Source organism: Filicampus tigris, chromosome 13 (genome assembly GCF_054856515.1).
Source record: "Filicampus tigris isolate MCC_2025a chromosome 13, RoL_Ftig_1.0, whole genome shotgun sequence".
Classification (NCBI taxonomy): domain Eukaryota; kingdom Metazoa; phylum Chordata; class Actinopteri; order Syngnathiformes; family Syngnathidae; genus Filicampus; species Filicampus tigris.
The window spans coordinates 359,688-384,084 of record NC_141229.1 but is presented as its reverse complement, the minus strand read 5'-3'; the positions used below and the strand labels follow the sequence as shown (position 1 = coordinate 384,084).

At 52.2% G+C, this 24,397-nt stretch overlaps 2 protein-coding genes across 7 annotated transcripts in view; both read right to left on the bottom strand.

The window, feature by feature from the left end:
- prkd1 (protein kinase D1) overlaps positions 1–24,397 on the bottom strand; it is a 161,019-nt gene that overhangs the window by 80,868 nt on the left and 55,754 nt on the right. The gene's annotated exons all lie outside the window — the stretch shown is intronic.
- The window catches only part of npas3 (neuronal PAS domain protein 3), an 85,293-nt gene that overhangs the window by 27,249 nt on the left and 33,647 nt on the right, over positions 1–24,397 (bottom strand). For all 4 annotated transcript variants that reach the window (XM_086048643.1, XM_086048639.1, XM_086048640.1 and 1 more), the window contains exons 3-4: positions 21,479–21,723; positions 9,963–10,045 (exon numbers count right to left, since the gene is read on the bottom strand). In XM_086048643.1, coding sequence (XP_085904769.1) covers positions 9,963–10,045; positions 21,479–21,635 — 240 coding nt within the window. In that variant the 5' untranslated portion in view covers positions 21,636–21,723. The remainder of the gene's footprint in view (positions 1–9,962; positions 10,046–21,478; positions 21,724–24,397) is intronic.

The following is a 24,397-nucleotide window of genomic DNA, read 5'->3' as shown; positions in this document are numbered from 1 at the left end:
CACACACGCGCAGGGTATCTCGCGACGTGATCGTCAACCGCCAAGCGCCCGTAAGAGATATACTTGCCGTTATATTGTTTTCTTTTGTTTTCCCACACACACACACACATTCCATACCTATCACAATGTATGTGAAAGCGTATGGATTTGATGTGCTGGCGTGATTTTGGGATTTCCTCCGGGAATGACCAAACCCGTGTGATTGACAGCGGCGTTTCTCCAGCCATGACTTGGCAGCTAGGCCGGGGGAATAATATTTGCCAGTGTCAATCGGCGCGACTGAGCGGCAGCTAGCGGTTTTACCGGTGTCAGCGCAGATTAGCATTGACAAACCGCGTCACCCGCCGTTGCCCGCGATGGCATTAGCGATCCATTTGACCAGAGCGCGGATTACGATCGGCTAGCGGTATTGCGACAGATTGGCATGAGCTAGCGGCGGTACTGCAGTAAGCTCTGATTGGCATTAGCGAACAGAAAACACATGTTACAAGTGTTACTTTTGTACATAGCCATGCGCTAACGCTATTAGCCAGCAACTCATCAGCGTTCAATGGCGATGTGGTGGATTGGCTACAACGACCCACAAAGTGTGACTGGGCAGCGCTTCATCGGGGACAACCTATTCATCACCCTGTCCGATAGCGCCGCAAAAACTGCCTTCGTTTGTTGACAAACGCCCAGAAGCATTTGCGTTCACTCATAATAATCAGAATCGGAATAATGAGAAGAAGAAGAAGTAGAAGATCAAGTTCCTCACTGGCGCCACCTACACATGGCAACACGTCGCACACACGCGCGTGCGCACGAACGCACGCAGTCTAAACGAGGACATTCAGACAGTAAAAGAAAGAAGTGCAATTGATTAGCGAGCGCTGCCGAATGCTTCTCTCACTTTCTCGCCGCTTCCCACCTTCTGTAGATTACCGCATCGATCGCCCGCACGCCGCACGCACGCACGCGCGCGCGCACAATGAAGATCAGGCCATCTTTTAACCATTCACAACAGCCGGTTTAAATGTTACTGTCGACCTGCCTCGTGGCGACAAATGGAAAACGCGTGCGCGCGTGTGTGAACAACAAATGAATGGTAAAAGAAAAGGCCGTGATGTATGGCAAAGCGACAAGTCAAGAAATCAAGCGAGGACGACGAGCAACGGGAGGCGCGATTAAAAGCAATTCAGGGAGACGATGAGCAATGGAGGGACAAAGACTTTGGGGACAAAAGAAGAAGAAGAAGAAGAAGAAGAAGAAAAAACATCCTTGTCTTTGCACGATGCCGGATGAAAGATGAAGCGGAAGAAACTTTAAGCAAGGTTTGAAACCCCAAATTAAAGTCACTCGGAAACAATAAACATTTCGAACCCTGCGCAGTGCCGGTTGATGCGCTTCCTGTCCGGCCGATGCGCTTCCTGTCTAGCCAAAGTACTTCCTGTCCAGCCAAAGTACTTCCTGTCCAGCCAAAGTACTTCCTGTCCACGTGCCGGCTGACATTCGGACCGCAAAGGTCAACTTTTGCGCCATCATTGCCAAGCCCAAAAGGTCAACCGGCTGCTGATTGGCGATAGAACGATCAGGATGAAGTCATCGATCGGCGGGCGGGAGGCCAGGCCACCAGGCAGGAAGGCGAGTGAGGTGAGAGCGCAGGGGAGTGGGAAAAGGTCAACGTGTCAATAATGCCAAGATGGTTGGGGGGGGGGGGGGGGGGGGCATAACGTTTGCACGTTGACACAGCCAGCAAGAATACACTCATCAATAATCTTCATCATCACGATGATGATGATGATGATGATGAAGGCGTGACGTCACTCCCTCAATGAATTCGGCAAGTTGCCACAAAGGCAGGAAATGACATCATGGATGAGGAACAAGAACGGGTGGCTTGAACAATGCCGCACGACATCGGAGAGGACGACACGACACGACGCCACATCACTGCTGGACTACAAACAACGGCTACGTTTACGTGGACAAAAATGTCTTGAATCTCATCCGAGTTCGGATTAATATTAGGAGCGGACGCACTCTTTTCACGGACACTCCAAATATTCATCCGATTACACCTTTGATGGGAACAAATGACTAGGACATGCGCACATTGACCAAATATACCGGAAAGAGAAGATCAAAGAAGCCGTGTCAACAAAACAGGCTGCGTCCATTCCCACTTGAAACGTGAGCGTTATTTTGCATCTTTTTTCCGTTTGCGCCGTGACGCCGAGTTAACGCTTCCTAATGACCAGTTCAGTCTTGCGCCCGCCACGCCTTTCGCTCGCTCGCTCGCTCGTCCGGGAATAACTGCAACATGTACATTGACGTCACGGACATGCGCGCTAAAGAAGGCTTGTTCGGAATAAGTCTTTCCACGCGCGCCGATCGGATTAACAAACGACATCAACTATCTCTCGTTCGGAGTAAAACCTTGGATCGGAATTGGCTCGATGGGGTCAGAATATTGCGAACGGGGTGTGTACGTGAAGCACTTTTATTCCGATTAATGACAGTAAATGTCACCAAAGGGGAGAGGAAAGGATGTCATTGTTCCAGAACAAAACAACGCCATCGTCAAAGATGACAACAAATGAGATCACTGAAGAAGTGCACGTGACATCATCACGGACGAACAAAGAGGAAACCACACAAGCCGAGAATCATCTTTGAAGGGGAACAAATGTCAACGTTACTGAGGAAAAGGAAATGACATCATCGCCGGCGAAGCCCTGCCATCATCGTTTCAGAAAAAAAAGCTTGTTGTTTGTCAATGTTAGTCCTGACCTTGGCCAGTAGGGATGTAACGATGAATCGAAAATTGATTTAACATCCATTGAACCTGCGTCAAATATGCATCGATGTAAAAAATCAAAGAATCGATCTTGAAATTTTGATCGCGAAAGAATTTGTAATGATAACACTCAAATCGATGGTACGTGTATTTACTTTCATGTTTAGTTCTGGCACTAACAAAAACACTGATAAGACTGGTTAAACAGTCCAAATGATTTGTTTGCTTTTTTTGAGTAAAGTTACAAAAGGTTAGCGCTTGTCACAAGGACAAAATGCAGATGTTCAAATAAAAACATCTTTTGATTTGAAAATTAGTCATTCATTTTGTTCAAAAGAAAAAGATGGGGAAGTGAAAATCGAATCGAACTGGGGCTTGAGTGAATCGTTCCGTTCCAATTGGGCGAGGGACCAAGGCATTTTTGGTCAACATGGGTCCTGACATCGACCGAGCCCAGCTCATCTTTTTTTTTATGCGCCTTGACCTCGGCTGGCGACCGGTGCGTCGTTTGTCCAGAAGCGTTCAAGGTCACGCGGAGAAGAGGAAGCTTCCCCGATGGCCGCCAATGAAAAGCAGCTTTAGCGTTAGCATTAGCACTGACGCTTTGACGTGCTGACAGCTCACACGACGCCCGGGGGCTTGTTGAAGGCGTTGCCGTGGCGACCAGCCGTCCGGTCGCCACGGCAGCCGCTCAAAGGCGCAAACTCAAGGACGGACGCGTTAAACGCTCTCCAGATGGATGACGCTTCTTGTCGCCGCGCTTAACCTCAACGTACCCTTCCAAGCGCACGCACGCACGTACGTACGTACGTACGTACGCGCAACAGGCACATCGATAGTATACACAGTACATACACACACACACGCATCCACAATGACAGTATTGTGTCACCAATGTTTTGAGACACGTCGCAAACACTGAACGTCACACTAGTGCGGCATTTGTGTGGACACACACGTAAAGATGCAAACACTTGCGTGCGCGCACCCTGGGGCGGGTACGCACACGCCTTCAGTGTCGTGTCCGGCACATCCAACGAGCCTTACGTCATATTAGCGTAGCATGTAGCGACTGTTCTGCTGTGCGTGTTTCAACAGTAAGAAGGGGTGTGCGCGTGTGTGCGCGCGTGTGTGTGTGTGTTTGAGGCCTGATTAATAGACACAGGCAATGATGAGCATTTGCTAACCATCAGCAAGTCAAGCAGCGCGTTGGGGGCGCGCCCCGTCGTCCTACTTCTCGGCGAGCGTAGCGATCGCAGCCGCAAGGTCTCGTTATATTATTGCTAGCGAGAAAAAATACATTTGACAGATGCGGCGTTGACGTAGCGGCAGGAAGCGGCCGCCATGGCGACGCATCAGTCACACCACGCGCGCCAACCGCCGCGATTGGTCATTAACGGTGAGCTGCTAATGTTTCACGCTAATTAGCATCCCCGACGGATGAGACCGCTGATGGACTTTGAGACTTCGCGCGCATATTTTTTAACCGCTGGCGGAGAAAAATGAGCAGAACGGCATCTGCATCCGAATCTGTAAATGACAACTAATTCATTTCCTGAAGTCTGGATTCTACTGCCGCCAATGGCCACTGGTGGAACCGCAAGTGCACTTCTGCAGGCTTATCCTGCGCCGACCTCATCGGTCACGCGACCAATCAGATTTGGTGGCGGCGAAGCGCATTCGTCTCGGTGGCCGGCGGCGGCGTCCAAATTGAGTCGGCGCGGGAAGGCGGAGACCGGGCGGGCAACGGAGGCGGCGGCGGAGGAGGAGGAGGAGGAGGAAAAGGAGGAGGAGGAGGAGGAGGAGGGCGTCGCCAGACAGCTAACGAGTCCAAAGCGGCGCCGTCCTCCATTTGTCTTCATTTGGCCCGACGGCCTTCATGCGTTTTGATTAGCCAACCGAGCGGCCGGCCAGGAAATCGAGCCGGCTTACGCCGCGAGAAGGAAAAAACGAGCGAGCGGGTGAGCCGTACGGAGAAGAAATGTGACATCGCGCCAAGGCGGAGACGCAACAGGAAGCCGTGTCACGTTTCAATCAACTCGATTCGGGCCGTGGCGTCAAACGATGCGAGAAGATGAATCCGAATGACTGGGTGCGCCAAAGGCAGCGACGGCGGCCCATGCGGCTTCTCGCATCGGGGTGGCGAAGTGCGCAGCAAAAGTGAGTTTTTGCGGCCGAAAGCTCACTCGGCAAGCCGACTCCGGACTCGAAAAGCTCATTTGAAGGCGAACGGAGGCAAACTCGAGCGCCCGAGCTGAACCCTTCCGAGCGGCTTGAAAGCTCGAGCTCGCTTCCCGAGCGAAGCCCGGTTGCAAAGACCAACCTTTGCGCGACCTTGTCACCGTGGCTGCCAAAGCCCAACCTTCTCCTCACGCCCCAAAGGCCGTTGAGCGAAGAAGGCCAAAAGGTGGGTCCCAAAGCCCCATCGCGGCTCCGAGTCCGAACACGCGGCAGCTTTCGCTGACTTCAAAGCCGCGCCCGAGAGCCTCGCCCCGTCTCGAAAGCCTCGCCCCGGCCCGAGAGCCTCGCCCCGTCTCGAAAGCCTCGCCCCGGCCCGAGAGCCTCGCCCCGTCTCGAAAGCCTCGCCCCGGCCCGAAAGCCTCGCCCCGTCTTGAAAGCCTCGCCCCGGCCCGAGAGCCTCGCCCCGTCTTGAAAGCCTCGCCCCGGCCCGAAAGCCTCGCCCCAGCTTTTCTGGCGGGGCGGCGGGGAAGGAAGGCCTGCCGCGCCTGTGCCCAGACGCTTGCGATTTTTTCTCTCCGTCTTCCCGACATGCTTTTGGGCAAGAAAAAAAAAGGCGCTCAAGCAGCGTGACAGGTCGCTCGACGCGGCCCCAAAAGTGTGAAGGCACGGAGGCTGGCCGAGGGAAGCCCCGCCCCGAGGCCCCGAGGCCGGCCCCGAGGCCGCCAAGGACGACACAAACGGCGCGGGAACGTCGCCCGTGGATGTGTGAGCGCCGCGCACATCCACGGGCGACAGATTGCTGACGGGACCGGAGCCATAACCTTCCCTTCCTACCCACAATGCCTCTGGGGAGCGCCCTTGCCAGCTGCTGCTGCTGCAGCATCCGTGATGCGCGCGTGCGCACACACAAAGAGCGCAGAGGGACAAGATGACAGGATGAGAGTGAGTGAGTGAGTGAGTGAGTGAGTGGGTGAGTGAGTGAATGAGTGAGAGTCACTCCGGGTGAATGAAGGCCATGAGAGAGAGAAAAAAACAAAGGCCAAAAGGAAGCACGGAAATGACAATGGCAAGATTTTGCTCTGGTGGCAAGCAGACGCACACGCATTCTCTCTCTGACACGCACGCGCGTTCCCTCTCAGCCAGACTGGCTGGCCCGGCACGCGCGCACACACAAATCCCTGGTCGTCTTCCGGATGACAGCTGAAGCATTAATCCACTTGCTCACAACCTTATAATATCATTTTGCCACTAAACCGGCTTTCACCGCGACTCGGCGTGCGCGTGCGCGCCGGTAGGTGAGCGGGTGGAGGATTCCCACACGAGAAAGGCTTGATCATGAATCCTGGTACATTTCGGCGCATGCAAAACTAGCGGAAGAAATGCTCGCGCATTAGTGGCGTCAGAGTCAAAGCGTTAACTATGGCGAGTCGTTTCAATGTTACAACGCATGCAAAAAAAAAACAACAACAAAAAAAGCACCGCGCCAACTGGTCCCGTGGCAGCTGACCTCAGCTCACTTTGCAGCCAAACTTGGAGCGGAGTCACCGTCGCAAAGACCCGCTTTGCCGCCGCGGGACTTGAAAAAGTTGCCCGACGGCCCATCGCAGCCGAAAGACAGAATCATCCGCGCACTTTGCGAAGCCAAATCGATTGTACGTCTTTGGCGCGTCGCTCGCCGCTTGTATTTGACGGGCAAAGGACGGTGTTGCGTCGGGACCGGTTGTTAGGGCCATGCGTCGCGCTTGCTACGATGCCGTCGCGATGTCATCCGGGCCTGATGGCTGCCATTTTGGAAGCCGGAGCGACACGTTGTCAGGACGCCCGACCTTCTTCCGGTCAGGATGCAAACTCTCTTCCACTTTCAGCTCTCTGGAGTTACTTTGTATTTTCGCCGATGAAGACTTTTTACCATACAACTTCCGCGTATGGGTCCAAAATCCCGAAAATCCCGATCCTCACGTGATAGTATTCAAGGGTCAAAGAAAGCTATTAGAAGAGTCTTTGAATAAAAAAAATGCATCCCAAGATTTGACTCGAGTAAATATCGGTTCCAGGCTTGCTAAAAAAAAGTTAAATCACCATCAATCATGGAAAATTTTTGTTAAAAAATTGTAATGGCTTGACAGCGCTAATAGATAACGATAGGTCGTGAAACCAAAACTGTCGATTTCTTTCCATTTTCTTTGATTAGGTTCCATTATGTTTGTATTTCATGAATTGAAGTTTGCACTCTTAAAAACACGCCACGAGAGTTGAGAGGTGTTTTTTCGGGGGCCCGCGACGGCTGAACGGAATTTCATTTTTGGGGGTTTTCAAAAGGGCTAAATGGATTTGATGCGTTGCACGGTTGATGTCGGTCCAGGTTGTTAACGGCGCGCCGGCAGAGGGGTCAAAGGTCACAGCAGGCCGCCCGAGCGGCCCTCCCGCGGGATCATTTGATTGACGGCGATCGGGACCGAGGCCCCGCCCCCCCACCTGTCAAGACAACCGCGCCTCCAACGTCAAACGCTTGGACGAGCAAAGGAGTGGAGCAAATGACAGCAAAATCCATCGAAAACATCCTGCCTGCTTTCAAATCTAATCCAGACTTCAAAGCCTTCCCCTAATTTGGTCGCCTTACCTTTTTGGGGAAAATCACAAACCTTGCCGCGAAACCCTCATTTAACTCCAAACCCTAATTCTGTTTTGAAACCTGAATATGACACCCTAATCCTTGTTTTGAAAATTTCACCTCATTTACCACTCGGGAAAAAGGGAAAAAATTGAACATGTTTCTCTGGGGAAAAAAAAAATGCGGATTAGCATGAGAGCACAAGTATCTTTGGTCTGCGCTGTGCGTGTTTAGCGCTAATTATCTGCTCATGTGATTGGCATGTTGCCGGTGCGAGTTTTCCGTCAACAAGCGCTAACAAGCGTCGCCCCACCCGTGCCGCGGTCACCTACACGTAAATGTAAACGTCCATATATTAACCTTTACGCGCGCAGGACGGCGGCGGCCGTGTCTGCAAATTGGCCTCATTAATCGTTGGCCTAATTGATTGTGAGAAGTTTGCGGATGACATTTGAAGAATGCGAGCGCGGCGGCGTGATTGATCGCGCCGGAGCGCGGCGCTAATGAATGCCAGCCAGTCACTTAGCGACGCGCCCGCGTCACGCCGAGCGGGGGAGAAGATTAAGGCCGCGGGACGGACGTCTTAATGAAGACGGCACCGGACGTCATCGCGCTAGCTAGCTAGCACGCTAACTCACATGCTAGCTCTCTGGTCATTAGCGCCCACCTGCGTCTCCTCTTTGATGTTTGCCGCAACACTGAACCGGCGGCGTTTCGTGCGGCGAGAGCTTCCGGACTCACGCGCGACAAATGACATCCGCCATAAGGAAACCGAGATGGTACCTTGAATATTTTTCAAAATCATTTGAAACTCTCAAATCAAAACACACTTGAATAAAAATCCCAAATAAATGGGAAGTTCAGTTCAGTCGGTCAAACTTGGGTCGCTTTCACTGAGTTTCATTTTCAGGGAATCGACATTGTGGAACTTTTCAAAAATCACCTTTTGTAAAAGCTCCTCAACAAAACTGAACTCAAAATGCAGCAAAACAATCGCTGGTCACCTTGCCGTTGTTGCGGGGAATCCCACATACGCGTCGCGGTGGGAACGCCAATTCAACGTCATGAGCTCAAATTCAATCGGCCGGATTTTCCCTCACCGATCCCGTGAAGGCGAGTTCAAGACCCCAAAATACGGGCTTCTGATCGGTCTATTGCCCTTGCTCGGCGTAGCCGAATGCAAAATAATCACGGACACGCGCCGGCACGCTGCAGCGGCCCGGCTGACTGCCATGCCTACGTGGCGGCCATGTTGGACTTTCCCAACAAAGGCAACGCGCGGCCATCGGAAATGAGTCGGAACTTGCCCGTTTCTTCAACTATTTTCATGGGGTTGACTTTTTCTGTCAACGCAAACACGTGTACCATTTGAAATTTGGCCTTTTGGTTTGCTTGCCATGCATTGATTAAAGCGTTAGAGCAGCGCAACGTAGATGCTAATTAGCGTTAGCATTAAGCTAGCAGACTGAAGGGCTAAGAAGGACAAAAAGTACAATTGTTTGATGCGCAACTTGTACTTGGACTTGACTGTCAAATGTGCTTGTTGACATGTAAATGTCAATTAGCGCGAATGAAGCATGTCGCAAATAAAAGAAACTTGCGGTCCTAGCGCGCGCGCACGCACACGCTAACAGCCCAAGCCACGCACGCGCGCGCGCGCGGACGCCCGAAGGCGTCGCGGGTGTCACTTCCAATCTCGGCAGCGCTTCAATCAGCGGCACATCTTCGCATCGGGGCTGCGGCGGAAACTCTCGGGGGGGATTATAACAATATATTATGGGATGTCAAGAGCATCGGAGGGATTAGAGCGAGGCGACCGCGCCCTCTGCTCGTCACGCCGCGCTCGTTAACCCGGCGCCGCCTCGTTTCCGACGGATCACGTGACTTGCTCCCGCTCTCGCTGCTATCACCGTCTGATCTCTTTTGGTGTGTCAAGCTTCTTTGAGTGGTTAGAAAAGTGCTCCATACATTTGATAGTATCCCAGCCAGACCACAAATCAGCAAAGAATTGACGCTCACTGTAATTGTCATGAAAAAAAATGTTCAGAAAAAAACAAACCCTAGGGAAAAAAAGGAGAAATTACAAATGAGTGGACAACCGAGTCAAAAATAAGTCAATAAGCAGGTGAGGGGGAGACTAGCAAAAGACACAAAGAGCTGATGGCCATTAAGTGGCGTGAATAAAAACTCCAAATGAAAACTGGGAAAAATAAGTTAAAAAAAAAAAACTCAAAAGAACTATTTTGAACTAAAGATGAAAATATGAACGGCGGAAAAGCAATGGTTGAGTGAGAAGAAGGACTGCGCAAAATGTCGCGGCCCGCTTTGAATGTGACACGGTGACGTTGGTGCGCGCGGGGGACGCTGACGCCGCGTCGGGGGCCGTCCTACCTGCAGGATGTGGCTGCCCAGGTGCGGTTCAAAGATGTCCGAGGCCAGCGCGCCGGCGTTCCTCCTCCTCTGGCTGCCGATAGCTACACGGCCACGCACACACGAGCGCACACGTGCACACGCACGCACATGCACACGCACGTGCACACGAGGAGGGAGAAAGCACAGGACAGGACAGAAGAAGACTGGTGAGACTCGGACACATTGAAACAAGCAAAGCCGCACACGCGCGCACACGCACACGCGCACACACGTACGTGCACACACACGTTGAGCCAGCCTGGCATGACAAACACACATTGCACAGGACAAGAGGAACCAGTGAGGTCAGCTGTGCAGTGTTTCCAGCTTAGCCGCATGCTAATCAGCTAACGCGACAGCTAGCCGACCGGAGCTAATCACACTAAAGAGTTCAACATCATCATCGTCGTCATCGAAACAATCGCGATTATTACACCCCGCGACTCGAAAGTTGGCCTCATCGTAAAAAAACATTATTAACATTCATTCATAAACAACGCACTGTGTTGACACAAAGAAATCCTACTTGAATGTATACGTTTGCACCTTTTTAAAAATTGTAAAAATAACTCGTTTTGATCAATTTCGTTCGGTCCAAAAAGAACTCACTTCAAAGAAGTGTATTTGCCTTGATATTTTTCACCCTTAAACATTCTTGTTTTGCTGCCCCAAATCAACGATCGTTCTAATAATTATGACCAAAGTCATCGTGATTCATATTTTTGGGTTGATAATCGAGCAGCCCAAATCATCACCGTCATCGATTTCTGTACATTTGGGCTGGGAGGGTGACCGGAGAGGATTTCCCATGATGCGCTTCAGCCAGGTCTGTCGTCTTCCGTGCACTTTGTGAGCATCTTTCCAACCGCAACTCAACAATGACGTCGTCGGCCGCCCGTAATGTCATAGGGAGGTGATCGGCCGCCGCGGGGAGCAAGCGGGGAAAAGGAAGAAAAAGAAAGCGCCGCACGCCCACGCTCAGTTGCTTGCTTTCAAAAGCGACGACGCATTACGGGATGGCGGCAAAATAAGCAGCGAACGGGAAGCGGAGCCGACAGGAAGAAGACGGCCATCATCGAACATTTGCATTGGGAGCAGACGGACGCTCAGGTGCCGAGACAGGACGTGCGCGCGTGCGCGTGCGCCTTCATGGCCTGAGGTGTTTGTGAGCTCCCTCCAGACCTCATTAGGGCAAATTTAAAGCCTGACCCCCCCCACCCCCCTTTCTTTATTCTTACGCCGCGCAGTTAGCCGCCATTAATGATGTCATCAGGCAGGCAGGCAGGCAGGCAGGCAGGCAGGCAGGCAGGCAGGCAGGCAGGCAGGCAGGCAGGCAGCCCGGCCACGCCCCGCCCCGCCACGCCCCGCCGCGCCGCGCCGCGGCCGCCGTTGCACTCTGCTCACGCGCGGTGATTCCGGGCACGCTTCATCTTCATCATCTTCATCTTCATCCACATGAACAGGCCTACTAAGAGGGCCGCCGAGACTTCAAAACAACAAAATAAAAGAAGGAAAAGTCGGCAAATAATAAAAGCCCCGCGGCCACGCTCTCAGCGCTTAGCTACAAGTGTGCACGTGCATGGGTGCGCGTGCGTGTGTGTTACACAAACAAATAGAAACGAGGGTTGGAAACTTAAACTACTGCGAGCATGACGAATGTAGTGTGTGTGTGTGTGTGTGTGTGTCACCAAAGTCAACTAAATGTTGCATTTCAGAGTCAAACATGGCGGTGCTGTCCGGTGGCTAAATGGCCGCTAGCATTAGCATCGCATAAAATAGAATATGAGCACACACACACACACACGTCAAAAGGAATTGTATAGGAGACAGACAAAATCCACGCAAATGCAAATAAAGACGTAGACGTAAATGTCAACTAGACGGAGACCGGCCGGACAGGACGTGACGTCAGCAATCGGTGGAGGACGTTAGCGGTGTCAAGTCCCGCACACGCTCACATGAACACACACGCGCGCGCGCGCTCCCTGAGCTGTTTAAAAAGTCATTAGCGCTGCAGGCATTTCAATTGATTCCATTTTAATTAGCCCACTTTGAGAGGCGCCTTTCTGCCTCTTTCAAATTTGACCAACGTTCACGTTAATAATACACCGACGCTCGCTCCGGCTGAAGGACCGAGCGCATCCCCCCGCCCGCCCGCACGCCCGGACATCAAAAACACGGAAGGACGCAAGCCCCTTTGATAGTGTTTGCGTTCAAAATAAACGTCGCGCAAGCCGGACGATTACGAGCTCGTTACAAAGTCAAGTGGAAGGTTTTATTTGACGAGTAAAATGTTCGGCGACGCCAAAGAGACACCATTAACTCGGCCGCGCGCGCACGTCGGCCAATTAGACGTTAACGGGCCGAGGAGGAGGCGGAGCTTTGGCGTTAACGACTCATATCGTAAAAGGGCCAAACGATGTCACGTTGAGACGGCCGCGTCTCACTCTGCTCCGGCTTTCAGAACGCCGGCCGGATGAAGGTCACGCCGGGACACTTGATTAGGGACGCCCCGCCCTCCCAGTGACGCCACTGAGTTGCTGCCTTGACAAAAACGGAAACCAAAGCAAACGATCGTCAGGCTCGTTTACGATCGAGGCGGGCATGCAGGAAAAGTCGTTTTCGGCTTGAAAATTCACACACGTGCACACAAAACTCACCCGCACAAAATGAATGCGACCGTGCACACAAAATGGACTGGCATATACACACACATGAACACACGCGAAGATCAAATACACGCACACAAAATGCATGCACACACAAAACACGCAGAGGAATTATACAGATGAAAAACACACACACGCATAAATGTACACCCAAAACGAACAGGCACATGCCCATAGAAAATATGCACACGTGAACGCACGGGCACGCGCACGCACACACGCAGACAAAAACATAGAAAATATCCACTCTAGTCTGCACGCACAGAAAATGCACGTAAAAAATGAATGCACAGACAAGACACATCCAAAATATATTGAAAAAAATACGCATACACAATAGTCACACACACTAAACCAAAGCCCGTCTGGCCACTTCATTAGGTACACTTTGCCGTGCATCGCGTCTCTTCACTGACAATACTGCTGACGTTTTGGCGGTTAACTCTTTAGGTGTCTTTCCCTACTTGGCCATCGTGGAACTCCGCGCGCGCGCGCGCGCAGCGAGTGTTCAGCGAGGCAGGAAGCTATTGGCATTGGGGGAATAGAGGGCGCAGACAAGTAATTAGGAAGCAGCACACACGCACACGTGTACACGCGCACAGTGTAATTAGGTGGGGGCTATGGCGCCTCTGCGGTGAACCGAACAAGTCTTCAATACCCGCACGGGGATCGCTGGAACACCGGAACACGCGCGCGCACACACATTATTGCAGCGTGGGAGAGGCGAGCGAGCGAGCTCGCACAGGAACGACGACGGCGTGTCGGTTGCCGCGCCCGGAGACGCCGGCGGAACTGTTTCCGCGAGCGCGCTCGTGACTCCAAAGCCGCTGTCTCCAATCAGCCGACGCAACGCGCCTTAGCGTAGCCTCGAGCTAACCACAAGGTAACGGCGACCCGCAAATGTGTCGCCCTGAAAGCAGCAAGTCCTTTTTCATTTCGTGTCCAACTTCGGGCCGTCTGCAACTTTTTCTCAAAGGCCGCGCACATGCAGATGGCAGCGCGTGTGTTGCCGTCGTTCCATTAGCACGCGCGCAGCCGTCAAATGAAGAAAATGTCAGGACGCGCCGCGCAAACACGGCGCTTGCAGGCAAAAGCAGACAAATGTACGAACGCGAGAAGTGACCCACTCCCGTGACCCTGTTCCGCGTTGATTTTGATTTTTTTTTTTCCTTCTTTTGGCGAAGCGGTTGGCACGCGCCTGACGCTTGTGAGCGTCTCCTGCCTCTCTGAGTACAGTTTGCACGTTTGCCGGAGAAAGCAGACCCCCCCCCCAAAAGTTTGATTTTCTCGCCTGGCTTTTCTGCGGGTGCTCCAGGCTCCTCCCACTTTCCCGCACACATGCCAGCTTGAATGGAGACTGCAAATGGCCGCGAGGCCTCAAGCCTTTTTTGGTTTTTGTCCCTACGCGACCCGCGACTACAGTCGTCGTCACCCCCCGGCGAGGAGGCGCGCTCTAGAAAATGGCACGCAGAGCTTTCTTGAAATTTGAGCAAAAACGCTTCTTGGAAATGGCGTGCGCACGTGCGCGCTTGCTAAGACGATCAACGAACAGGACGCTTGCTGGCAAATTGCTTGACAATCACATCCAATCGATGTTTTATCTCGCATGCGGCGCCAAATGGAAAAAAAAACAACACAAAAAGCGCACCGACAATAATAACTCCCAGTGAGCGGGCGGGCGGGCGCGAGTGCAATGTGTGTGCGCGCGCGTGTGTGATAAGCAATCTGGTACAGTACAACTATGATGTATGATGCTCATCCTGGGGCTCCGGCACAGCTCTTATGGGGGAACGCGCGCACGCACGCACGGGTCCACAAGTGATGTTGGGGGAGATAAGAGTGCAATAAAACCCGCTACACACTGAAAAGTACACGAGCCACTTGATTGTGTGCGTGTGTGTTGTGCTGGAAGGCTAAAAAGTCCCAAAGTTTGTGACAAGCTCCCAATGAGGCGGCCTTCTCTCCAAAAGGAAGGCGCGCTGATTGACTCCCATTGCGCGTGCCTGGAAATGACGCAATAATGTGACAAGAGTGAGAAAGGACGTTGGTTTCATCTTTTCTTTGGATGTTTGTGTGTCCTTCGTCCTCCGGAGGGACAAACACTTTTATGTTTTCAACGAACGGATCTTTTCAAGAACAGCAAAGTTGCTTTTTGGTCCTGGTTTTATTTTGAAAGACCAAGTGGGGAAATGACTAGCGCCAAAGGCTTTGACGGACAGGAGACAAAGGCGTCAACACGCGCAAGCGCGTCAACTCACTTTGCTTCGTGAACAGATGAGGTGCTAAATTCTCAAGTTCAACAAGGCTTCCCCTCCAGATCGGAAGTTGGACTTTCTCACGTTACAAGAAACCCAACCGCGAATTGCCTTGATCGTGGCGACCCGAAGATCGATGTACAATGCATTTGACATCCTTTTTTTGGTTTGTTTTTTCTAAAAGCCGTACGACTTTCCACATTTCCAACTTTGGTTTCTGGAGAATGTTTTCCAAGAAAAAAAAAATACAGCCTTTTAAGAAAAAAAACGTTTCCCCCCCCTCCATGTACAACTTTGATACGGGCTCATGTTTTTTCCTCGCATCTGCTAGAAAACAGCTTTACCTCCCGGATTAGTATCGAAATCTATACATGTTATTTTCTCGAACAGTTTGGGGACTCTTTTTCTCCAAAACGTTGGCTTTTTCTAGACGATGTCGCTTTTCTCCCCCAGACAACTTCCTTTTGGGGCAAATATGCGTCTTCTGGACGACTTTTTTCTCACCGCAAATAAACAACGTTGTGGAATTGGGAAGACGCAACCTTTTTGGCATTCGGTTCTTGGATTTTTGGAAAGAAAACCTCAAAGTAAATCGACCAAATATCCAACTAGGTGGATGAAGATGCAAGCTGATGTGGCGGCCGAGCGACGGATGGCGGCAGGAGGAGGAGGAGGAGGAGGAGGAGCGTTGCGAGTGTTATTAGCAAATGGGCCGGCCGCTAAGCCAGTCTTCAAATGGCGGCGCAACTTCACAGTTCAGTGAACATGCCGCCCCTGAAACGTCCCCCCCCCCCCATCCCCCCTCCCTCTCCGTCCTCCTCCAGTTGATCTGGTCTGATTCATTCATCTTTGTGTCCTCCAACTCTCCCGCTGCCTTTTACAAAGACATTAAAAGCCTTCCTTTTTTGGTGTGCGCGCGTGTGAGCAGGTGAGAAGTGTTTCAAGCCAAGGTCGCGCCGAAGGTCATCCGAGTGTAGTGATGAAGTGATGCTTTGCTTCGCTTTCACTCAGCATCAAATGTGATGACATCACTCAGCATGATGGAAGGGGAGCGGCGCGGCGGCGGGGGCCCGGGCGCGGCGGAGGGGGCCCGGGCGCCGCCGTCGTCTGTTTTGGTTGTTGTTTACAGTGGCGAGTGACTCGTGCGGGCTGAGGGTGACCTTGAAAGGAGGAGGAGAACCTCCGAGGCCCCGCCCATGCGGCCCACGCTTACACGTCGTCCCATCGCAATCACGCTGATGCCGCTGCTTCTTTTTTTTGTCCGATTCAAGGCAAAATGAGCTGTTTGTGGCTTTTCCGACATTTCGTTCATCTCCTAAAATAGTTGGCCGGTTCACTTCATGCGAGGAATGTGTTTGACCCTACAACACCAACGGTGAAACGTGTAACGGCATCACTAACGTCGGGTAACTTTAACCCCATCTGATAAAATACGCTTTTCATCAATTGATGTCAAAGTGCAACGCCAAATTGGAAGTTGTGGTCTTTCATTTGCCGATATCACCTAAGAAAAACCGGCGTGGCTGAAAATCACCCGACCTTCACGATGTTGCATTTGATTTTGGGGGAAGGAAACGACAGCAGAAAATGATTCAATCGGGATTTTTTGGGGCCGTCAACTGAATAAGTGGCAAATAAATGACAGTTCGACATTTCTAAACACAAGAGAATTGAAACATTTTTCAAATGTATGAAATAAGGCTTCAAAATGGTGAAACGCGGAGACGGAACTGTCACCGGTCCAAATGTTTCTCTGGACGGCAATATTAACGTGAACAATAATACAGTGTTCCCAGGTTGTTGTTCATAATATCCTATCCTTGTTAACGGTTCTACGCAAGCTTGCTGAAAGGTTTGCGGTTCAAGTTCAAAGCGACAGACGCGTCAATGCTACTTTTGTGAGCTTATCCACTGAGTTTTGTATCGTTTGTTAGCGTGAAGCTAAATGGACTTGTCCAAAGCAAAGCTCGGCTCGTTTTGACTTACGTGTCACTTTCTTTGCTCTATCAAATTTTCGCGCTCAAGTGAAAAGAAAGGGAAAAAAAGGATGCAATGATGGCTCACGTCCCCGCAAAACCGGAGTCGCTTAGATCTCAAGGCACCGCCGTACAAACGGCTTCATCCTGGCAACAATTTGCCCTTGACTGTGGGAGAGGTGCGTTTGTTCCCCAAACAAAAGCGATGCGAAAAAAGCAAAAAATAAAGAGCAGCGAGAAGCAGCCATCGAAGAGCTCGGATTAGCGCGCGCATTAGCGTGCGCTCGCGAGCGGACAAAGCGCCGTCGGCGTCACGCCGAGTCGGCCGAGCGCCGTCACTCCGGCGAGCGGCCGCCCGCCGCACGTAATCGGCCCGGACGCCTTTCACAAACAACGCGGACTATTCTTCCGCCATTACGACACTTTGCGGAGGAACGACGCCCCCCGCCGGGCTTTTGTGTGCGCCGGCAAAATAAAGACGCGCGGGCTTGCGGTAATTGTTTCCATGGCGATTATGTTCCTCTTCCGGTCGCGACCAGCCGGGGAAAAAAAACAATCCCCAAAAAGAAGACGAGTGCCCGGCCGGCAGCCCAAAGCAATTTGCCGGCGCAAACGTGGCGACGCAGATCCGGCGGGCATCGTCTGCGTTTGCTAACGACTTTCGCAATCGGGCCTCTCGCTCTGGAGGACGTTCGGAACGTCACGTCACGCGCACCCAAATCACCGGCTGCTTATTTAGCCAGCGGCTTGGCCTCAACCCGACATTGACAAACTGACCACATTGCACCACCTTGCAACCAATCGGAACGCTTCCCGCTCGATGAAGGGGCGGGACTACTTTGGAGACGGCCGACTCTACCTCATCCTCAGCTCGGGTCGAAGGTCTTCTCGAGGCCTTTTCACACGCGGCGCATCTCCAGTTGAACATTTTCAACTCGGGGGGGCGGTGATGTCGGACGCCGCGTCCAATCGGAGAGGGGCTGGAGGAGGGATCCGAGAGTGCCGACCGGCGGGAAACGGAAACCGCGCGCCGCTTCCTGCTACGCCGCTAAACTTCCAAGCGCCAAAGGCGAGCGCAGTGCGAAAAGGGATCTTTTGATTGGCTGTCATCTGCGACGTCGCCACATTGCGCAACTGCCATTGCACTTTGGATCAGTTGCCACCGGTGAAAGCGGTTGCCAAACCTGTCAGGTTGCGCCGCGCCGCGCCGCGCCGCGCCGCGCCGCTCGCTCGCTCAACGGCGGCCTCAAGATGACAACAAGCTGAGACTAGCATGACACACCCGCAACGCCGTAATTGAGCATCTGCTGTCTTTTCTCTCTTTGTCCTCCTCATCGCTCGCTCGCTCGCTCGCTCGCTCTGGCATCGTTTAGTCTGGATGAAACGCAGCTTGACTTTGTGTAAAGCAGCTCGTCTCAGCACACACACACGTAGTAATGCAGAGGCACTATCATACGCATACGCAGCATACAAGCGAACGACAAAGTCAAGATGCGCGCGCGCGCGCACACACACACACCTGCACAACGACGCACACAAACAGACACACACTCATAAAGCCTAAATAAAGAGTCGACAATCTCATTGTGTAGGAAAACAACAAAAAGATTAAGTGCGAACATAAACACGCGCGCACACACCATCAGACGCAAATGCGCACACACGCACGTTCAAAATCGGATTAAGGCACGCGCTCAGACGCGTGCAAAAAAACACGCACTCAGTCAGTCCAGACAATATGTGGCGGCGCCCGCTGGTCCAAAAGTGAAAGCGTTTCAATTGTAATTGGCCAAATGTGAATGAAAGGCGTTGATTGTCTCGTGTCTGCTGCAGTGTGGCATTTTGTCTCTGCTGCACTCTGCATGCATAATCAATTAGCGGGCTGGCGGGCGGGCGGGCGGTCGGGCGGGCGGCCGGCCGAGCGGGTCACGCACGCAAATGCAACAGATAGTCCAAAGCGCGCACACATTCCTCTACATTGCCCGTAAAACGCAGCAGCGGGCCTTCAGTCACGCTCGCTCGCTCGCGCGCGCGCACGCACGCACGCTGCAAAGGTCAGCCTTGTTTGTGTGGCGCAGCAGATGTGGAGAGCGCGTGACAGCAAGTCAAAAGCGGCAACGCTCAACTGCAGAAGAGCAACTGATGGGTCAATTAACGCAAAGGGCAAACGGGGGGCGGGGGGGGGGGCAAAATATGGACTTTGTGCTCATATCGTCCACAAGTCTGCATTTTGCGCTTTTGAGAAAGTTTGCCGGTAAGCGCTAACGCGAGTTTTAGTTGCAATATCTTCATTTTGTTTTGGATTTTTCTTTGTTGTTAGTTTTCATTTTGTTTGGACTTGGTAGCTTTTCTTTGGTTTTGCAGAAGATGCTTCATTTAATTTGAATTTTTATGACTTTTAGTATTGATTTGAGCTTTTTCAAATCTATGGAGCATTTGCTGAGTGTAAAATATATCTAAAAAGAAAAAAGGTCACAAAGTATTGCGCAATCAAGTAAACTGCAATCCTCCAGCAATACAAAAATAAAAATGAACCCTGAAAACTCACATACAATGATAAATTAGAACATGAGGACATTTTCATCTATTATTTTATTTTGTTTTCATTTGTAAAACAAATGTAAGATGTAGTTTCAGGAAATATGTTTTCAATTTTTGCTTTTAGTATTTTAGCTGAAGTAACACTTTATGCTGCCCCCTATAGGCGTGGAGTGGAACATCTGAGAAAGCTCATGCAACTTTTGGACACGTACAGGAAAGACGGTCAAAGAGTCTCCTTATGTGACATCGGAAAAAACAAGTCATACGTGCGCACACAAACACAAAGACACCCACACGCGCGCACACACCCACACACACGCACGAACACACCCACACACACACACACACACACACACACCCCCACACACACACACCCACACACACACACACACACACACACAGGTGTTTGGGTTAGTTTCATTAAAATGCATGCGGCTCTTCAAAGTGCCGACAACAATGACGCCATCTGCTGCGGCGAGGCGACCGTATGTGCCGTCTTCCTTTTGAGATGTCGGCTCACGCACGCACGTACGCACGCACGCCAGCACGCACGCACGCACACGCACACGCAGCCTGATGAGGTTGTCGATTTCAAAGGTAAAGTCCGCTTAAGTTGTCGGCTTCTTCGGCACAAATTCATCAAAGCCGACGTGGCTTCGCAGGAAAAGAGCGCAGCAGCTAACGGCCTGTCCGTCCATCGGCCCGTCCGTCTCGTTCCGCTAAAGCTTTGACTCGACTTGGCTCGGACTTGCCACGCGGCTCGACAAGTCTCGCCCGTCGACCTTCGGAAATGGGCCTTTTCGAGACGCGGCGGGAGCTTGCCTTACGACGTGAATTCCGTCCGCGAGCCAGCTCGTAACTCCATTCGCTCGTGCAAGAAATCCATTTTCCCCGTCCAAGTGCCGTGAGCTTGTTCCGGTCCCCCAAAAAGCAAGGGAGATATGTTTTTTTACAGGGCCATTACCGAGTATTAGTAGTCCAGGAGGGCGTTAACCGATATTTGGAGCCAATATTCATTTTCATCTAAAAAAAAAAAAAAAAAAAAAAACTCTTAACTTTGTTGAAACATCTTTAAGCATATGTTTACTGAACAATTTGTCAGATTTGCATAATGTTGATTTTTGAAAAATGTTTAATTGTAAATGTTTGCCAATATACATCGTGTATAATTCTCAGAAAAAGGGATCGCGCAGGGTCATCAGCATGCCTTCAAAAGTGACAACGCGAAAACTTCAACAAGAGCTCCATATCATTTTGTACAGTAATTCAAGTCCTCCAAAATGTACAAATGACAGAAATGTTCAACTTTCACCTCTCTTTGTTTTGATTTAAAAGTGCAAAGAGTTCCCAGGGTCAGTAGAATCCAGAGCTGGACACTCCGTCGACGTGACGAACCGCTCCGTCTATCCGTCAATGACGGACGCCCGTTTTGCTGACCAATGACGGGGGGGAAAAAAGGCAAATCAACGGACTAGGCACAGGCGTATGGAATGACGGACGACGAATAACGGACGGCCAGTTTGTAGTCAAATGTCCAGCTCTGGTAGGATCTCTGCTAAAGTTAACCTCAAATGTAAACACATAAATAGTTGCTTGAAGTCAACGCGGTTTTAAATGTGATTTATTATCGGCCGCCAGATTTTTCAAGAAGGCCGTCGAAACGCAGAATATCGGAGCCGATGATCCGACCATCGGTCCGTAGTATCCGAAGCCGACTTCGATCTCCGAATCGAGCTCGCTGACCAAAGCGCCATCGGTGCTCGGGAACTTGTAAGCGTGGAAACGCCCCCCATCCCCCCCCCGGCCCCCCCGGTGGCCAAGGTGCAGACGGACGGAAGGAGCGGCACAATGTCCATTCAATTGAAAGGCCCCGAAAGTAAACACACAGGGTTTGAATGACGTCATGACCGTATGCTTTTATGAAATCCATGATTGTATTTTTCCGCTTCCAAAACGCGCGTTGTTGGGTTTGGGGGGGCCGCGACGGCTCGATGGCGTTTGCGCTCATTTGAACGTGGAGAGCGAGCACGGCCGAGTATTTGCGCCGCCGGTACCTTTGACGGAGGTGTTGGGGGGCGGGCCGTCCATGCGCAGGTTCCACGGGGGGTCCCCCTGGTTGGCAAAGTCCCTCATCTTCAGGTAGCTGATGGTGAGGCGAATGATGGAGGCTTTGTCCAGCTGACTGGTGATGGCGCCCGGCAGCGGCAGCATCTTGGCCAGCTCGTAGAACTCAAAGTTCTCCTTCCCGCGCCGCGACCTGGCCGCGTCCCGGGACTTCTCCTTCCGCAGAGCCTGCAGCCTGCAGAGCCACAACACACGTGAGAGGACGCGCCCACGCCGGCTTAAGGCTCGCGAGCCGTTCGCGTGCTAACGGCTAGCGTCGGTAGGCACGACGTAGGCTTTTCCACCGTGCATATTTGAGCACAAACGCAGAAGGTAAAACAGTATTCGCGGGCATGTATTCTTTATCCTCAAACGGCAACTTCCTAAGTAGCAGTCAAAAAAGGAGTCTTTGCTCGGCAGGAAAGGTGAAAAGTTGCCCATTTATAAGGCGGGCGCTCGGTTCACGGAGGCTTGAAACGAGTCGGACCGAAGCCGGAGGGCGGCCGAAGCCAAAGCGCGGCCGGCCGAAGCCGGAGGGCGGCCGGCCGAAGCCGGAGGGCGGCCGTCTCGCGTCGCCCGTCGCTGGCAACGTCGGTGCTTTTTCGCCCAAAACGCTGCGCGTCCGAGGCCAGCGTCGCCGCACCGAGTGGCGAGAGCCTCCCCGAGAAACGACGTCGCCGCTTGCCTCGGAGTCTCTCATCTCAGTCTGGGGATTGACAGGAGCCACGCTCACCTTTCGCGGCCATTTTTTGATGCCTTCTCTGCTTTGCTTTCATTTCATCGCGGAGGGTCGTGACAACGTGACGCAGACCCAACGGGTGCGCCAAAGAAAAAAAAATGGCATCTGCGGAGGAAGCGGCGGCGCGGCATCGGGTCGGCTTGGGGATTGCGAGCCGACCCGATGGTCCTGACGCACATCACTTTTCCCCGCCGCTAGCTTGCTTTGCTATCGCTCGCCGCGCAAACTTGACCAACGGCAACGTGAGGAGCCGTGCTTGACTTTGACGTCTCCATCAGACATATTTATCACGTGGCGTCCGAGGAGCTGACGCCACGCCGGTCCTCGCCGCACGTGCGCACGTCCGTCTGGGAATGTGCGTCTGCGTGTAAATGTGTGCATCTGTGAATATGTGTCCGTGGCTTTATGTGCATGTGTCTATCAATGTATGTTTCTGTGAGCGCGTACAGTGTGTGTGTGCGCGCGTGCATTAAAAACACGAGCTGAAAAGTACGTCGTAAAGTTCAGCCCGGTGACTAGATGGCGTTTTAAAGCGTGTCACACAGGGTGTGCGCGCGCGCGCGCGCTTGCGCCGGCTCGTCGTAAAGTTCAGCCAGCCGCGTCGCACTTGTCAGCCAGCAAGTAAGATGTGTGTTTTGTGGCGTGCGCGCAGGCAGCGAGCAGCCTGGGAAGGTCGGCCGGCGGGACGGAGGTTTAACTTCCAGGTCAATTGGAGGTCAAATGGCCCCATCGTCATGCGACGGGATCACCGGTCGCCGGGCAGATTCGGCGTCCACCAGGAGCCACTCAAAGCGTTCTCACGTAAAGCGATTTCCAATTTTTGGGGGGAATCTTTTTTTCATAATTGTTGTGAAGTTTGTCGAGTTGCATTCACGGCCAGCAGACGGCGCTTGCGAGTTGATGCGACAAAGGCAAAGCAAAAAAAAAAAAAAAATGAAATAACATTTGAAAAATCAGTCCAACGATGGCTCGTATCGTGAAAGTCGAGCCACTTGTATCTCAAGGCGGCGCTGGGACAATGAATTAGTTGACTATGTTGCGTTCAAGGACTGTAGCGCACCAATTGCCACACGTTCATGCAGTCCACGGACACACTTTGACTTTCCATCTATTTCTACTCCCCCAAAAACATTTTTGTGGCATTTTATCAGCGACGGCGTGCGATAAAATGTCAATCAATGCAAAAGTTGATGATGATGACGGTGGTGAAGAAGACGAAGGAGGCACTGGAAGACGCGCGCTTCCAGTTCTGCGCCTTGTCTCGCTGCGAGCGAGGACGACAACGTTTTTTGTGACTTGCGCGAGGAGATAAGACCGAGAGGAGGCACTGAGGGAGGTGGACCGCCGCGACCCCCCCGGGGCGCTGTCCACAGGAGCTCATCTGCTGAGTGACCCACAAGGGGCGCGCGCGCGTGTGTGTGTGTGTGTGTGTGTGTGTGTGTGTGTGTGTGTGTGTGTGTGTGTGTGCGTGCGCGCGTTGGGGGGTTGAGGGCATTTGGGTTGCTTGTCAACTGTCCAGATTGAAGCATGAACATGTCATGATTGATTGGAAGGGCAAATTCCCCCCCCAAATCAGCTGCTCCTAATCAATATGGCCGACTTCCTGTTCAACTTGGGCCACGGATCTTTTTGGGGGCGTCTTCTGGTTCCGGTCAATATGTGCACGCAATTTTGCAGTGATTGGTGAAAATGGTGTCGGGGGCTGATTATTTCACATTTTCGAGGCACACTTCTCTGAGACTTTACTGGCCAAATTGCTGTTCAAAATCTATTTACGGGGGTGGGGGGAGAGCGCCCGCGCCCATCGCACACATTTTGCCGATCAACGGGAGCTCTCTTTTTGTGTTTGAGCTGTACAAGAGTGTCGAGAAAGCGAAGCAAAGAGCTACTTTGGCCCCATATCGGCCGTAATCTCTCTCCAGGCCTCCGAGCTCTACGGCGCTAATTAGTTTGGCAACCGAGTGGCAACAACACACCTTTGGCCTCCAACGCGGCGCGCCGGTGCGCAGGTGCGAGCGAGCGTGCCGCAGAGAAGCCAAAAGACAGCGAAATCCCGCGGCTTGTCCGCCGGATGAAAAAAACAACGACGACAACGTGAGCAGCGACGCGTCCGCCTGCCGAACGGCAGCCG